This window comes from Mustela nigripes, chromosome 16, assembly GCF_022355385.1.
Source record: "Mustela nigripes isolate SB6536 chromosome 16, MUSNIG.SB6536, whole genome shotgun sequence".
Taxonomy (NCBI): domain Eukaryota; kingdom Metazoa; phylum Chordata; class Mammalia; order Carnivora; family Mustelidae; genus Mustela; species Mustela nigripes.
In genome coordinates, this window is record NC_081572.1 from 31,673,237 (window position 1) to 31,690,508 (window position 17,272).

The window sequence follows — 17,272 nt, forward strand, 5'->3', positions numbered from 1 at the left end:
ACCAGGGCACATGCTGCAGAAACATCCATGTGTATCTGGGGATGCACTTGTCCTTTCCCAGCTTCCTCCAGCCACGCCCTGGGGCCTGTACCTGCTATTGGGCCCTAGTGGTCAGCCGAAACCTAACTTAGCAGGCAAGGAACCTCTCTTCTGCGGAAGAAGCAAGGACTTAAAAATGATGTTTCCTCCCCCTTGGGCCACCCAAGCCCTCATCTACAACCTGAACAGTCCTGAAAAGTGATCTGCAAGCCATGCGTTAGCTTGGCTAGCTCCCCATAGAGGTCCAGGCTCAAAGCTCTCCCTATTCTAGCTGCCTCAGGGTGAGGCCCCCTTCCTGCAAGGGCGCCTGAGACTGTGCCCACATCAGGGGGAAAAGCTGCCCCTAGCCCTATCCCAGAGGAGGGCGGGGAGGTTCCTGGACCCTCTGCCATTGGCTGCCCCCATGCCCACCTCCCTCCAGCCTGGGTAATGGTTGTAGCCACAGACTCCTCCGGGCTGTCACCTTCCCTGGGTGGAACAGGAAACGAGGCTTTTGGTTCAGCATTCTTTCCCTGTGAACCCAGGCCAACAGAAATAGCTCAGCCTGGGCTTAAACATCAGGAAGTGAAATGGGCTGGCACAAACCGGGAGCGAGGAGAGATGCTAGAAGGCCACTGCCCCTGCACCCCCATTACCTGTATGCTGTCCAGCTGCTGGGGCAGGATGCGGAGAAAGTCATCCGGGAGGTTGCCCAGCAGGGGTGGATTCCAGTTACGATAGCGCCTATGGCTCGATGCAGGTCCAGAGCCCAGCACATCGATGCTGGAGGATGAGAGGTAACAACAAAAAGGGAACAGTTAGGCCCAAACACAGGAGTCCCGGCCCATCACACCGGCGATCCTGCTCAGAATGGCATTTCTGCTCTGAAGCTTCCCACGGCCTCCAGGACAAAAGCCGAGTGCTCTATCTCATCTTTCCGATCAGGCCTCTGCTAACCTCCGTCTCAGGCCCTGGCCCGTGCAAGACAGTCCCCACTTTCTGGCCACTCTGTGCCCTCAAGGTCTCTAGGCCTGGAGCCCTCAGTGTTCTTGGCACTCAAGCTGGGTGTCATGGGTTTACATGCGGATGTTTACGAATGTCCTCTCAAAATGGCAGGCACGGCCCGAGCACCCAGCACAGTGCGAGCTCACGGCTGCTGAGGAACAGGTGTGCTCCCAGTGACCAGACCCAGAAGCCAGCCCAGCTGCCCCAGTGCTGGTTGGCTGGGGTGGGGGACATGGGGATGGCGGGATCCCTACAGAGCAGAGCGGATCCAGGATCTAGTTCTGGCTCAGTCACAGTTGGCAGGGTGGTCCTGGGCAAGACCCTGCTCCCCTCTGGGCTGAGCTTCCTCATAGAAAAACCCATCTCCCTGCCGAGGTGGGCAGGAGCCCCTCGTGAGGCTGTGTCTTTGGCAGTGTTGGGAAGAGGCCACACTGAAGGCGGGATGGAAAGGTTCCTGCTGCAAGGGGTGCCCAGGGGTAGCTCTTCATAAGCAAGGTGCCCTGCTGGAGGTCCGTGTGCCATGGCAGAGGCTGCTGATGGCCTCTGCTGATGGCAATGGGGGTGCAGTGGGAACAGGAAGAAAAGCAGTGGCAGGGGCCCTCCCTGGCCCCTAGGTCCCCCCAACCCGCACTGCCCTCGGGGCTTGAGGGCAGCCCAGGGCCAGGCCAGGAGCTCCCCACCCCTCCTCAGCAGCCTGCAGCGTGGCAACCGCAGGACACGTGTTCTGCTGAATCAGGGAAATGACACACACAGAAGGCAGCGGGCTGGGGGCGGTGGGGCCGGCCGCTCTCGCCTGGCTTTGATTTGTCTCCAGCTCCAGGAATCCCGCCCGCCCCCTCACTGGAGGGGAGCTTTTCCGGGCTGCCGCTGACTGTGGAAATAACTTCCTTTCCTTTTCTATTTTGGGCGGGTGGCCTGGCAGGGCGAAGGGGGCGGTGGCAGACAGACGGGGATAACAAGCTGCTAAGTGCGCTGTGGGAGCCAAGGGAACCCGCCCTCCTCATCCACCCTCCTCATCCACCCTCTGCCGCACAGGTGAGGGAAGGCCCGAGAAGAGCCTGCATTTTAACCCAACCCAGGACTCCGAGTCCGAGGCAGATCTCTCCCCGTATCACTCTGCCGCCTTCTGTCCCTGTTGGAGGCTTCACTTCTCCCAAGGGCCTGAGGCAGGGGAAAGGATGCCCCCTGTCCCAGGGACGTGCGGACCACCACAGAGAATTCCTCTCCAGGGTCTTCCCCTAGGTCACGGATACCCACTCCAACTCAACCACACCCAAGTCACCCAGGAAAGTGAGGAGGGAGAACCCCAATGGTGCACTGAGACACCTCTAGCCCTTTGTTACCGAGCCCAAGAGGGGACAGGGACAAGGAGCAGGAGACCCTCCTCAGCCCAGTTTCCCTGGCTGCTGGGCCCGTGGTCCCGAGAAAGGTCGGGCCCAACCCTTCTGGGGCCACGGGCCCTGGCAAAGGCAAAGATGAGGTCAGCCGCAGCTGCAAGAGCCAGGGGGGCCCTGAGCCCAGGCGGCCCAGTCAAATCCATTGTGGTCGGAAAGGAATGTCAGAAATGAGCTGAGAGGCAAATAAAAAACTTCCAAGGCTGTAATTTCAACGGGAAAACGGCAGGTGGCCTGTGCGGAGGGGTAGCTCTGGGTCTCAGAGACCTCCTTCGTTCCTCATTCCGGAGAGAGCCACAAGGGCAGGCTGGAGGAGGGGAAGGAGAGAGAAGGCTGCGAGGCTCTCCTGGCCCAGACCCTCTGTCCCAGGACCCCAAAACTAAAATTTTCCCATCAGACCCCCAGGTTTACCCATGGACCATCAGACCCTAGAAGGATTTCAGATATAAACCTTCCAGGCAGGATTTTTGGTAGAGTGGACACTGAAGGATGCCTGGGGGGCTCTGTGGGTTAAGCAGCTGCCTTCAGCCTGGGTCATAATCCCAGCATCTTGGGTCAAGTCCGCATTGGGCTCCTGGCTCAGCAGGGAGCCTCCTTCTCCCTCTGCCTGCTGTTCCGTCTGCTTGTACTCTAGCTCTCTCTCTCTCAAAATAAACAAATAAAATATTAAAAAAAAAAAAAAAGAACGGACACTGAGGACCAGAGAGAGTCAGGCCCTGTGTGTCAGAGACACACAGACCGTGTAGGTAAAACCTGGGCCCAGGGGTCCTCACTTTCCAGGCACTCATCACTGGGGGTCACCCTGCCTGTTGTCTCAGTAGGCCAAGCTCCCAAACCCTGCCCCCACCAGAAGCCCCTCAGGTGACTGGAGGAGCCAAAGGGGCCTCCTGCTATGCCTCCTCCCCTCCAACCCCAGCAGCCAGAGATTCTAAAACACTAACCAGATCCCATCACTCTCCAACTCAAGCCTGCTGACTGTAGGATAAGGCCAAACTCTTCAGAGGACCCACAGAGCCCCCATGATCCGCTCACCTCTCTAGCCTCATGGCCATTCCATTTCCTGGAGTTCCCCAAAGTTCCCGAATGGTTCCCCTTCTCCTGCCTCCTGGCCTTTGCACATGCTATTTCCCTTGCCTGAAACGCCCTCCTGTCCTCTGCTTCATCAGGACACAGTGTGGACATGAATTCCTCTAGACTGACTTTCTTGTCTCCCCACCCCCAGTCTTTGCCTCCCCCCACCTCTAATCTCCTCAGGGGGGCAAGGCAGTGCTGTATTCATCCCAGTATCACACAGATGGTTCAGCACCTGCATACTGCAGAAGACTCGGTAACAGCTGAAATGAATGTTCCGGAGAGAGAGACTGAACGAGACCCTGGAAACAGCCTGCCAGTGGACCTGGCTGAGCAGGGCCATCCTGGGGCAGAGCCTGGCCCTGCTTCTTCTGAACACTGGCCTCTGCGGGAAGGCTCACCACCGGTCTCAATATTCCATGTTGGAGCTCAGAGGCCAGCTGTGCAGCCCGGGTAGGAAGGAGCAGTCAAGCACAGGTGACAGGTCTGATCCCTGCCTGGGACTGTGCTAAGTGCTCCATGTGCAGTATCTTTCTATCCTCGCAGCGGTGCTGAGCGGGGGATTAGTATTCCCATCCACAGGTGAGGGGAGCGAAGCTCAGAGAGGTTAAGTAGTGAGCCAGAAGCCACACAGCCAAAGCACCTAAAGCCTCAGAAGCTGGACAGCTGAAAGAAGGGGGTAGGAGAGCACTTTTTTTTTTTCTTTCCTGACTCAAGTTCTCTGCCCTGTATCCTTCCCAGGCCCAGTGAAGCCTTCGTTTCCAGGTCAGGGCCCTGAATCTCAGTCCTCTTAAGCCTTGAGTTAGTGCTGAGGTCCACTTGCCCCCAACAGTGGCTTCCACCCTGAGTGGCACCACCCCTGTCCTCACAGCAGCTGCACGCCCAGCTGGACAGGGAGAGGGAGGATGGGGCCTGGGTATGCACACCAGGTTCACCATGGGATTCTGCCTCTTATGGCCTTGGTTTTCCCTTCTGACAAACAGGCAGAACCACTTTGCCTAGTAGAAGCTCGATGTTTTGCAAAAGCATCTCGGGATATTTTAAAAAATTAATAATACGTCAAAGGGAAATCACTTAGCACCGGGCTCCATGACCCATGCCAGGCCACAAGTCCTGCCAAGGCCTCACCCAGACCAATCCATGCACTCCCTGCCTTCCAGCCCACTGGAGCCTCCTGGTACCACCTGTAGTAAAGGGGAAGACCCCAGCTCTGCTCCTGTCCCCGACGCAAAACATTGTTCCCTCTGTCCTATGACCTTCCAGGCCTCCATCAGCTCCCTGAACTGCAAGTGCAGACTTTTGTCATCAGGGAGGTGACAGACACAGCAACGATGACATTGGTTTTGGAGTCAGAATGGCCTGAGTTCACAGCTCAGCTCTGTGGTCTTGGGAAAGTCATAAAAACTCTCTTTGGCTTAGTTTCCTCATCTGTGAAAGGGGGACACTAACAGAGTGCTCATAAGTCTTTCAAGGATTAGAACGTGACAGTGTACAAAGAGGGCCTTGCTGGTTCCCAGCACTTGGGAGCTGGTGGCTGTCATCATGACCCCTCCCTGCACAGCAAAGGTCTCCATGACCATGGCCTGAGGTGCCCAAGATCCCCAGAAGGAAAGATCCACTGGGACTGGTCCCCTGTCCCATCGTATCCCCCTAGTTCCTCAGCACCCCAGCACTGAGCCCTTCGAAGGAACTGCAGTTTTAGGACAAAGAGGCAGCCAGACTCCAGCAGCTCTGCTACCAACACATGGCACAGAAAACAAGCTCCTCAGAGGTTACTGGACCGGGTGGCAACGAGCTTCATGTTAACCCTCCAGGTTACTGAGCCCCTCACCTGGAAGAAGTCTTCCAGGACCCAGCAGTCTACTATTCCTCTGCCTCCCCTTACCAAACTATTCCAGGAAAAAAGACTCACTTGCTCCCACTGCCTAAAAATCCCCATGACATCCCTGGACCAGGGATCCAAATAGATATCCATCCCATCAGTTACCACCAACTGCCTGGGAGGTGCTGTGTTGGAAGGGGATTCTGACATTCTGTCTCCACTGAGCAGGAGAGAGCCCAGTGGTCAATTAGCAATGTGGGCCATGATCTCAGTGGGGCAAGTGTCCATACATAGTCCCTGTGTTTGCTTCTCCCACTTGCAGGGGCCTTGACTGTGAGATTCCGGAAGGCAGCGCCAAGCCCCATGTAGCTCTCTGTCCCATTTCATGTTCAGCGTAGCACCTAGCCTAGAGGAGCCATTCAGTGAAGGTTTGTGCTTGCACTCCTTCCCGTGTGGAAGTTCTCCTTGTTATCTAACTGCAGTGTCTCTTGCTGCAGCAGAAGCCTGTTCTTGGTGGAACAATACCCCGAGGGGTCCATCCTAGTTTCCCATGGCCGTTTGTTACTCAACCTCAGCGACTGATCCCTTTCCCCACCGCCCTGGGCTCCAAGGGGAGTTGGGTTCTCACCGGGGAGGTGGTGTGGGGGGCGCCAGAGGGTAAGGCCTGTCGAACATGTGCATGTGATAGGCTGGCGGGGAGTAGACAGGCGGGGGCTCTTCATCAGAGCTGTCAGGCTCCAAAGTCCTTTCCAAGATCTAGATCAGAAACAACAACAAAAAGACGTGTTAACGACTGTTCTCTGAATTTGAATAACATTCAGACAAAACCCAGGGCTGCCAAGGAGGTATCTAAGGGAGCTCCATGCCATTGGGGGAGCGTAAACAGATAGGACCACTGCTTTGCCAAACTGCCTCGTTTTCTATAGAGCTGAATGCATGGCTGCCTCTGACCCTACAATTCCAACCTACTCCATGGGCATGAAAGCACATGTCCCCAGAAGAATGTTCAGAGCAGCATTACCCATCCAAGCAAGGTTTAAAAACAGGCCAAACAAATCACGGGGCTAGAAGTTGGAGCAGTAGGACCTCTGTGGGGGTGCAGCAGGCTGGGAGGGACACCAGGGGGATTCCAGGCTCTGTGGATGTTTCCTGACCCGGGTCTGGGGCAACTTCATTGAGCCGCACATGTATGGTTCCCGTACTTTCCGGTACATGGGTTACTTTGAAATGCCAATTTGCTTTGTCCTCAGCCAGCCTCCTGCTCCTTCAACTTCTGATAAATAACATTAACATCATTCGTACACTCTCTCAAAGTAACTCGGCATCGGTTATCTTGCCTGAACCCCAAACAATTTGGCAAGGTAGGATAGGGATCGTTACCCCATTTTATACATAAGGAAACTGAGACCCAGGGTAAGTGACATGGCAAAGCCATATGCTCTTTTCAGAGGTGAGTCTTCAACTTGGACATGGTCTCCAGAGCAAGGATCCATCCTTTAAGCACAATCCCCACACGCCCTGGTTGGATTCTTAGGGCAGAGGGTAGCAAGGGGAGTACCCAGGATGCCTCTCCCTCCTGGACATCCAGAAGCCAGATAGAGGGGCAGGGAAAAGCAAAGGGCGCAGCAAGGCCCAGAGTTCCTGTTCCATGGACTGACCTGGATCGTTCCCCAGAGATCCACAGAGGAGTCTGGGGCAGAAAGCAGAAGGCAGGACAGGAGGCAACGTTCTACCAGGAGATCCCAGGTCAGATACATCCCAGCTGGCCTACACCTTAGCTTCCAGCTCCCTGTCTTCTGCTCCCCACTTTTGTTCCCATCTCCTCCAAAGAACACGAGAAGGGCTCAGAGGCCGTCAGTTGGCTCAGAGGCCCTGCATTTTAACTCCGAGTGAGCTTACAGAAATCATGCTGAACTGCTTCTAAAAGCCTGGGTGCGGCCGGGCTGCTGGGGCACCTGCCCGCCCTGAGCCCACCCCTGCCTGGGCAGACAAGGTCTCACAGGGACACCCTGGCCGGTGGGCTGGTGGGCGGGCACACGCACAAGTGAGCACATCTCTCACACACCGTGCCACACTGTGCAGACACGGCCAGCCTGACCCAAGGAGGCCTCCCGCCCTGGAATGCACTAACGTTCTTTCCTTTCAGGCGGAAAGTATTTAAACAGATGCTTTTGCTGAAAAAGAAGAATGTAGCTGTTTTGTGGGCCACTGCTCTCCTTAGCCCAAATTTCCACCAGAAGAAAAAGAGAGAGAGAGAGAGAAAGAGAAAGAGAGAGAACACTGCAAGTTCCAGTCCAGTTCATGGGGGAACCTCAGGGGCCTGGCATAGGACAGTGGCTCAGCACCTAGCTGGCGCACCCAGAGAACAGTGTTGCTTCTGTCCCCATCCCTCACTCCCTGCCCCTCGGACCCTGCTGCTCGGGGAGGGGACAGGGATCCGGACGGGAGCCTTGAGGCTAACTTCCTCAGTGGCCAGCCAGCCTGGCCCCACTGAGGCTGGTGTGAGGGAGATGGTGAGGAGGGGAGAGCTGTTTGCCGAAGGAAGCTGCTTGGGGCTTCCTAGGCCTTGGCCTGTAGCAGCCGGCCTCCAGACTCAGGGAGATCAGGCCTCCGTGGGGGCCCCAGGAGGCCCCCCTCCCCTCACAGCCGCGCCTGTTCCTCAGAGCCGCCTCTGGGGGCTGCAAGACCAGACGCTCATCAGAGGCTCCTGGAAAAGAATGAGGAACCGCCAAGGAGGCAGGCGGCAGGCCAGGCACGCTCCAGAAAGGCTGATCCCGAGTCTCTGGGGAGAGTAACCCCAGCCATGTTCCTGGCCTCCCTCAGCCTCTCTCCCCACCACCCCACCAGCCACAGTGAGGTTGTTCTTCTGGCTCTAAAGGTGCTGAAGTTTTCAGCTCTGGGGCCCCTTGGCTTCACTCAGTGTGGGTGATGGATGCTTGCCAGGTGCTCTGGGGGCTAGGGTCTGGGCCATTGATCTGACAGGACATATTTCTCTGTGGCAAGGATGCCCCCCGGGCCGGCCAACCATCCATCAGCCCCCAGCGAGGGGCCTTTTTCCAGTCAGCAGTTAGTGTCATTCCAGCTGCTGCTCATAAATTTTCTGAAGCACTTTCCGCTGGCTCGGGAACTGCCTGCCGGTGGGCCGGGCGGAGCTCCAAAGGTGGGGGTTTGGGGCAACAGCCAAGGAGGGGTGCTGAGAAGGGGCTCAATTCGGAAAGCAAGAGTCTTAGAAAAACAGAAGCACACACAGTGCAGGCCTATTGAGGGGATGGTGAAGACCCCTGGAGATTCACAGGCCCGTGGATACGGAGGCCATGGTCAAAGGAGGAAAGATTATGCTACCCTACCTGCCGACCGCAGAATCAACGAGACTGCGGAAAGGGTCAGAGGATGCAGAATACTCTCCTTCCAGCTCACACTTAAAGGATGTATTTGCAAACACACACACACTCACCCCTCCTTTCCACAAAGAGGATGTGGGTTTTCTGAGACTGCTTCCACTGGCTAATCCAGGCAGTTCAAAGGAGTGGTCTCCCAAGGAAAGAGACTAAAGAAACCTGTGCAAAGACAGGAGCAACATTTATTCACTCAACAGGCGTTCCCTGGGTGCCTGTTATCTGCCAGGACCGTCCTCGATGCTGTAGGTGACACGGGAATGAGGCAAATGTCATTGCCCACAGTGCTTCTCCTCCACCTGGAGGGAGAAATCCCAGGCTAAACCAACTAGGGGAACATGGGCTGGTGGTCTTGGCCTGCAGGAGGGCTCTGGCTGACAAGACAGTCCTGGATGCCTGCGGGGCTGTGTGGACCAGGAATCTGAAGCCGTATCTGGGTCTAAGTTTTCTCCGTCAGTGAGGATAATAATACTCACCGTCTCACAAAGTGTAAGAGGATTGCAAGGACAGAGACATCTAAAGCCTGTGGGATGGTGCCCGGCACCAGCTGGGACTCAGTGAAGAGCAGAGTTAAATGCCATCTGCTGGGCCCTTCCGTCTTGTCCGGGGCCGCATGTCCCAGATGCCCCCTCAGGCAGCGACCCGATCACGGGAAGGCTCCGTGTGCCCCTTCTGCACCCAGCACAGCAGGCCCTCCAGAGACCAGGGGGTCACATTTACTGGACTCGGTGGGGCCGGGTGGACCCTGAGGCACCAAGATGGTCCCCTCTCCCCCTGCAACTTCACTGATCAAGGAGGGAACTGCTCAGAAACTGCCAGCTGCCACCGCCATCATGCCTTGCTCAGAGGAATTTAACTAGTACGTCTGAGGTCACTCCTCTTTGGTCGTTCCCTAGGCTCTTTCTCCATGGCCTGGTCTTTTCAAGTTCTGGGTCTCTGCGGGCTCCAGAGGTCCTGACAGATGGTCCTGCTGCCAGCTCCCTTGTGACTCTTGCTCTGTTTCACCTCTGAGCCTTTGCACAAGCACTTCCCTCTGCCTTGCACACCCTGTCCCTCACTCCCCACTCTTTCTTTGGGCCTCAGCTTGGCTATCCTTTCTTCTGGGAAGCCATCCTTCTCTCCTGCTCCCACTTCTCCCACCGAAAGCACTGGCCGCTCCCAGCTACTATGGCCTGAGTCTTGCGAGCTCTGTGCCGGCAGAAACTCAGTCTGCCTTGGCCAAGGGGGACACCCAGAAGGGCAAAAAAGAGCCTTTCTAGGAAAATACAGGCTAGACGGCCCCAGCCTGGAATTGGACTTCAGTATGTTGGGGTAGGGCCCAAGAGTCTGCTTTTTTAACAAGCTCCTCAATTCTGATGACCCCCTTAGTGGGGTCTGGTACTGTGCCTGGCACACCACCGACTAGGTGTGCCATGTTTGTTGACTGCATGATTCCTGCCCATAAAAGGCCACTGATGGGCTCGGGTACGGGGTTCCTGCGAGAAAGTGGCTACTCGCGTTACAACCCAGGGCTAACAACCCACGTCCACTAAGAGGTTCGAACACCCTCGGGCCTGGCGGTGAATGATCGGGGCCACGCCCCTACCTCCGGGGGAATGCTGTCCTCGGAGTCGGAGCTGTCCTCGTAGACGCTGCCGCCACCGCCCTCCAGGTTCATCTGAAGGAGCTGGTCGATGGTGGCGTCCACTGCGCCGCTGTTGGCGCGCAGCACGCACTCGATGATGTCGTAATCCATGTTGGGGAACATGGTCTTGAAGTCGTCCATGGCCTGGTTGAACTCGAGGCGGCGCACCTGACGGGCCGGCCGGCTGTTGTTGAGCTCCTGCGAGGCAGCCGCTCCGGCCCCGGCCCCCGCCCCGCGCGCCCCGGCCGAGCCGCCCCCGCCGCCGCCGCCGCCGCCGCTGCTGCTCCGGCGGAACAGGCTGGTCATTTTGCCGAGCCGCGGGGGGAAAATGTTTGCGGCCGGCGCCGAGCCCCTGCCCCCGGATCCCTGAGCCGTGGCCGCTCGCTCGGTGCGCTCGGGGGGCTCCCTCCCGCGGCTCCCGCTACCCTGGGCGGCCAGGCGGGGGCGGGGCGCGCGGGGTCCCCGGGTGGGGAGGCTAGGGCGCAGGGCCACCGGCGGCCCTCGGGGAGTGGCCCTCGCGGGGCGGCGGCATCCGGGCCGGGGCAGCTGGTCATCCACACCCCCCGGGCATCCTGAGGCCGAGGGTCCCACCTGAAACAGAGGGAGGCAGAGTCAGGGGCGGGATGCCTTTCGCACCGGAGAACAGCTTCTTTGTGCTTTCTCTCCAGCGGCAACAAACAGCCAGGGTTCTAGCACAGGACTGCTACCTCTTAGCAAGGGCTAACTCTGGGCCGGACACCGTCCTAAATGTTCTGGGTGGGCTGACTCCTGACACTCCTATGAGGTAGGTGCTAGTATCCCCCATTTCGCAGATAGGAAAATGAGGCACAAATGCTGAGGAAGGGGAGGAATTAGGATTTGAACCAGGACCATGGCCACTGGTCGCAACCACTACTCCTACCACCGAGTAGCCCTGAGGATCTGAGGCAGGAGGGGCTCTGTACAGGCCCCATCCTGCCCTCTGATCTCCAGTCCACCCAGTCTCTGCTTCCCACATCATGGTCCCAACTTGATGATCCCACCATCACGGCCTCCGATTTGTGGAGAGTACCATCAAATCTGCATCAGAAAACTGTCCAGCTCCCTAACAACAAGGCATGTACATCACTGCCAAGGTCACATTTTTGTTAGTGCAATCAACCTAGAGTTGAATATATCTAAAAACCCTCAAATTCTGACTTTCTCATGCTTATTCCAAGATTTACAGTAATTTTGTTAATTGTAGAAAAGTGGCAGCCTTAGGGGACTGTTCCATCAAAGAATATTTCTTAAGTTTGACACAACAGGTACAAAGCTAGATTTCCTTTTCTAGGAGTTGGGGTCATCATCTTAACAGCTGACATAGAAACATTCGTGTGACCAAATCCGCATGATGCTCTTGCCTGCCATGATCTCAGCTGTCAAACAGCTGGTGGGTGGTAAGAAGGACCAGAGCAGAGGAGTGTGGAAGGTGTAGGAGATGGGCTCTCACTCACCCCAAGGTCAGAAGATCTAGCGCTACCATTGATTCCTTCTGTCCCTTTTCGGTCTGCCCTGGCCTAGGTTGGAATGAGACTGCATATTGTTTCCCAGGGGCACCATGCTAAGATGCTAACCTCCTTCAAACCTCTGACTCCTTAGAGGAATGTGGAAATTGTCCAGGGCTCCTGTTCTGGGGCTTGTTGGGTGGGTGTGTATCTGCCCCATCCCAGAGAGGTGGGCTGTACTGAAAAATGGAAAACTAGGGACGCCTGGGTGGCTCAGGTCATGATCTCAGGGTCCTGTGATTGAGCTCTACTGGGCTCTGGGCAGGGAGAAGCAGACTGTGCCAAGCTGGGTCATGTCCTCGGCTCCACAGGAGAGTGCCCCTCCCCCGGCTTGCTCTCTCTCGCAAATAAATAAATAGGTAAAATAGTTTTAAAAATTATGGAAAACTAGAAGCACTTGGGCCCCACACAGCCTCTGGACACTGATGTCACAGAACTATAATCCCTCCAGCTTCTGGAAAACACCTATTCTAACACTCTGGTGTATCTACATCCAGAGACTTTCTCTATGCCTCCACTACCGTATGTATGCATTTATTTTATGGAAATGTGATCAAACCATAAATTCTATACAACATCTTTTTCCACTTAATAATTTATGTAGCCATCTTCTCCTGTCAGAGCGTATAGATCTACTGCATCATTTTTAATGCCCGAGTAGTATTCTGTTCCCGGGGTGAAGCACGATTTATTACCCAACTTCTTTCACCGGCTTGTCTTCCCAAACGAGCAACTCGGAGCCCAGAGAGGCCAAAGCCATTTTAGATGGAAACACAGAGGGGTGACCTCAAATGGTCAGTCTGAGAAGTGGGATGAAAATGAGCACAGGAAGGAAGCCAAGTATGACATGGCATCCCATAGCCAGCTTTAGATACTCCAGGTCTACCCCCATGTCCACATGTCTCCACCACCTCTGCCACATCAGAAGGTCAGAGGATGCTGTTCTGACTCTTCCAGAATGCTACACTAGAGCTACCACCTTTGTCCTGGGCTCTGGAAACCTGCGCTGAGGCCTCTAACAAAGACCTCGGGAAGGGGTGCCTGGGTGGCTCAGCGTTAAAGCCTCTGCCTTCGGCTCAGGTCATGATCCCAGAGTCCTGGGATCCAGCCCCACATCGGGCTCTCTGCTCAGTGGGTGCCTGCTTCCTCCTCTCTCTCTGCCTGCCTCTGCCTACTTGTGATCTGTCAAATAAATAAATAAAAATCTTTAAAAAAAAAAAAAAAAACGACCTCGGCCTGCCATCTGCTATGCTGATGTCATCACACATACAGGTCAGTGCCTTGTGTTAACACCCTCTCTGGAGTAAAGCCACCTTCTCGCTGCCCTGCAAGCAATTTATTAAGAGATAGAGGGACTTGACTCTCACTTGGCTAAGGGCAAACCCGTGGAGAAAGAAGCCAGGACCTGACCCAGCCCTGGTAGAAGAAGAAGGAAGATGATGGGGGCCACACTTCCCCCATGAGCAGCCCCCTGGATCGGGCCCTTGGGCTGTGAGTGTCAGGAAGATTCCTGCCGTTTACAGGAAGCACAGTGATTCAGAGTCAGGCTGCCGTCCCTGCTCTGCCGCTCCCCCACTGTGGGACCTCGGAGTGTCCTCTCCTCTCTATGCCCAGTGCCTTCACTTGTATTTATGGGACGTCGATGAGAATGAAACAAGATCATCACCCAAGTAGTGCCTGGAACAGAGCGAGCTGCCTGACTGGTGTTGCCACTGTCCCAGGAGCCTGGCAAAGAGCCAGGAGCAGTCGGGACACTGGCCAAACCCTTCCCCAGAGTGGAAGGGGTGGGCAAGTCCTTCAGGCCTTAGAAGTACTGCTCCTCGAAGCCCCAGGGGAGGCTGGCTGGCCTAGGCAGCTGGAGACACCACAGGTCAAGCCGCCTCCTCTTCCATTTACCCCGGGTTCGAAGCCTAGAAAAGCAGCACTTCCTGTGTGCGCCATGATATGGCATGGCTGCCAACCGTGGGCCAGCCCCACAGCCTGCTCCACATGTCACATGAAGACCCTGACCCCCAAGACTTGTCAGAGTGGCTCAAAGACATGTGGCCAGTAGTGGCAAAGCCTAGACTTTTCCCATCGCATGCCGATGAGAAAGTGGCTCAGAAACGCTAATGGGAAGTTTGGGGAAACGGGATTCGTTGTTCAGAAATACCGTCTCCACAGGGCTCTGCCAGAATGCACAGGCCCCAAAGCCAAGCTGCCTATAATTACCACCAGGTGGGGCGATGCCAGCCCCCTCACCCTGTGAGGACCCTCCCTCAATGAGCTCAAGTGCAGAGTGCGAAGCCAGGGCTGAGGTAGGCTAGCTAGCATGGCTGGGAGTGGGGAGAAGGGCCATTATCGGGGTCAGTCTCATCCAGGCCAGGCTCTCTTTTGCAACCAGCATGGCTCAAATGAAAAGCAATTTAAAACACATGGAAGAATTAAGGCAGGCGACTTTGGTTTACGGGCCTGTGCCAGGCGCTTTCACATTTCATCTTTATTACAACTTCAGAGATAGACACAATAGTCCCCATTCCACAGCTGTGGAAACCAGTTCAGAGAAGTCAGGCAACCTGCACAAAGTCACACAGCCAGTACAGAGAGAGACCAGAATTAGAAACCCACTTCCAAGGGGCCAAAAGTGCCCAGTCAGGCTTAGAGGGCTAGGAGCCAAGGAACCTCAGAAATGCAGCCACGTGTGGCTCAGGCTCAGAAGACTGGGCACGGCCTAGCTGACATTCCAGCAGAGGAGATGTGACCTAGACAGCACTGGGGGTGGGGTGTCTGTTGGCCTGGCCCCAGACCTGGCTCTGTGACCTTGGGGAAACTGCTCCATCTCTCTGAACCCCAGCTGCCAGGTGCTAGCAGGACACCAGAGGGAGATAACCCCTGACCCACTTCTGAAAAGTGGAAGTGAATGAAACCCGTTGAGCCTGTCAGATGTCTTGGTCTTGGAGGCCAACTCCTCAGCTCTCCTAAACTCAGGGCTCTGAGTGACCGGGGGACAGAAATCCCACACCTGTCCTCCCTCAGGTCCCAGGGAGCCAGGCCTTCCACTTCCCCATGAAGGAATCCGGGCCCAGGAGGAGGGGGATAGCAGCCTGCCAATCCTCACTCCAAGTGAGAGGAGACAGCCAAGGCCTGAGTCACTCCTGGCCTGGCCCAGGGAGGTGGGCCAGCTGCCCAAGTGCTGTTCTCCTGACCTTGCCCAAGGTCAGTCCAGCCAGTCTCCTGCAGGACCAGGTAGGGTCCCCATGGACCTGTGAGAGCCCGGGAGCCAGAGTCCTGGGCTCCCACTCTGACTGGGGTCAGCAGAGCTGTGTGACTTGGAGAAATGACTTCACTTCTCTGACCTCCAGTGTCCTCATTTGTAAGAACAGGTATAATGCCACCTGGAAGGGATGTTGTGATGGAGCTTCTGTGGGGGTCCGGAGCTAGTAAGCACCCAAGGAGACAAGTTGCCATGGCCTCAGGCACAGACCTTGGCCCTTGGCTACACTCACAGACTGAACAACCTTATCCAGTCCCATGGCTTTAAATACCATCTACCCACTGAATACAGGCTCCCAAATTTCTCTTGCCCGGAGGCCTCCTGGGAACATGCCCTTCAACTCGACACCGCACAGCTGACCTGCTGCGCCCACTTGGATGACCCACAGCAGCTGACAGAATGGGTCGTCCGATTTCGAGGTTCCTTCCAGACCCACCCTGCCCCTCCCACCTTCCTCATCTCAGAACAGCAGCTCCACGTGACTCAGGCACAAAGCTCAGGCGACTCCTTGAGTGCTCGAATTCTCTCCCACCCCACACCCAGTGGCAGCAAACCCCATCTTTCCTATCTTCAAGACCATTACAGGACCTGGCTGCAGCTCACCATCTCCGCTGCTATGACCGTGCCTGTCGGTGTCCCCCACTGCCTTCCCACAGCCACCGGCAAGCCAGGTGTTCCAGGGGCCTCCATCTCCTCCCAGATACCGACTATCGACATGCTCCCTCCTTCCCTTCCTTCGGGCCCCTATTCAAGCATCATTTTACCAAGCACCAGCCCTATCTGCCACGTTCCCTCACTGTTTGCCTTCATTTAGTCCTCATGAAAAAGCTAACATTTCTGTGTGTGTGTGTGTGTGTGTGTGTGTGTGTGTGTATGGATTATTATCCCACTTCACAGATGAAACAACTGAGGCCAAGGCAGTCAGTACCATGGTTAAGGTCCCAGAAGCCTCCTACTGCCTGACCTGAGGGCCTCTTCCCTTATAAGGCACATGAGGCTGATGACAGGATGGTCCCTTTGCCAAGCCAGTGTCAGCTCCTGGGGACAGGAAGTCAACCCCCTCAAGATCTCACTTAACATTCCATTGTCCCTGGGGAGGACCCAGCCTTGAAAGGTAGGGGGAACACAGGAGACCTCAGGAAGAGATGTGGGATTAGGAGGCCAGAGCTCCCAATTGCCTGCACTTTCCTTCCCCAACCCCCACCCTGTCTCCTCCAAGGAGGAGGGACTGCCAGGGGCCATCTCTGTCTCCGCACACTTCTGGCTCCCTCCTCTGAAAATCCCCCAGGGACAAGGGACACACCAGACCTTGTGATCCATCTGTAATTGCTGTGATCCCGCCCTGCAGAAAGGAACTCACTGGCCTGTCTCGCCTCAGGTCTGGGCCCAGCCCAGTGGCACCGCCATGCCAGGCCACTAGGTGGTGTCCCAGGGCCCAGGCTCCAGCTGCTCCCGGGGAAAGGGCAGACAGAGCAGCTTCTCTCCCAGAACCCAAAAATCTGCCCCACCCCCACCTCGGACTAAAAAGGAGAGGAACCCAACCAGCCTCAGGGTCTCAGAAGCCAACACTGGAAGAGCTTCAGAATAGTTTATTCTCCAAGTGTGAAACACGAGGCACACACATGCCACCAATTTCGCGCCCCCGTCCTTGACAGACATCACGAATCTATCCAGGTATTGCTATTGTCCTGTGGATCCCACAGAGCCCTTCACCAAGTGATTAGAATTGGCAAGCGAGATGCACCCTGCTTGCCAGCCCTTTCTTTCCCGGACGAGAAGACAAGGTCCTGGCTTACTTTGTCTCATCAGGAATCCGGACTGCAAAAGCCAGTGGGGCCAGAATGAGGTCATATGACCCCTGGGACGCTTGTGTAACCATGGTTAAGTCCCGGGGAAACCTCAAGTGGGTAATGGCAGCGCTAATGGAGAGGCTGCCGGGCAGCCGAAGGGCAGCTGCCTCCTTGTCCAATTGTCACCCCAGTCGCCATGGGGGCAGGGCACAGGGAGTCCAGCTCAGCCTCTGGGCTTCGGAGCTGGAGAGGCCCCCAAAGGGGGCAGAAAGGAAGGTGGGGACCCAAGAGACGGAGAGAGGTTCTTAGCGTCTGCGTGTGGGTGCAGGCGCACGAGGGTGTCAGTGTGTGTGTGTGTGTGTGTGTGTGTGTGT

The 17,272-nt window shown here is 56.1% G+C and overlaps 1 protein-coding gene across 4 annotated transcripts in view; it reads right to left on the reverse strand.

Moving 5' to 3' along the window:
* The window catches only part of CUEDC1 (CUE domain containing 1), an 81,860-nt gene that overhangs the window by 10,016 nt on the left and 54,572 nt on the right, over positions 1-17,272 (reverse strand). For all 4 annotated transcript variants that reach the window (XM_059378657.1, XM_059378655.1, XM_059378654.1 and 1 more), the window contains 3 exons: positions 10,291-10,920; positions 5,939-6,066; positions 675-801 (listed from right to left, as the gene is read on the reverse strand). In XM_059378657.1, coding sequence (XP_059234640.1) covers positions 675-801; positions 5,939-6,066; positions 10,291-10,635 — 600 coding nt within the window. In that variant the 5' untranslated portion in view covers positions 10,636-10,920. The remainder of the gene's footprint in view (positions 1-674; positions 802-5,938; positions 6,067-10,290; positions 10,921-17,272) is intronic.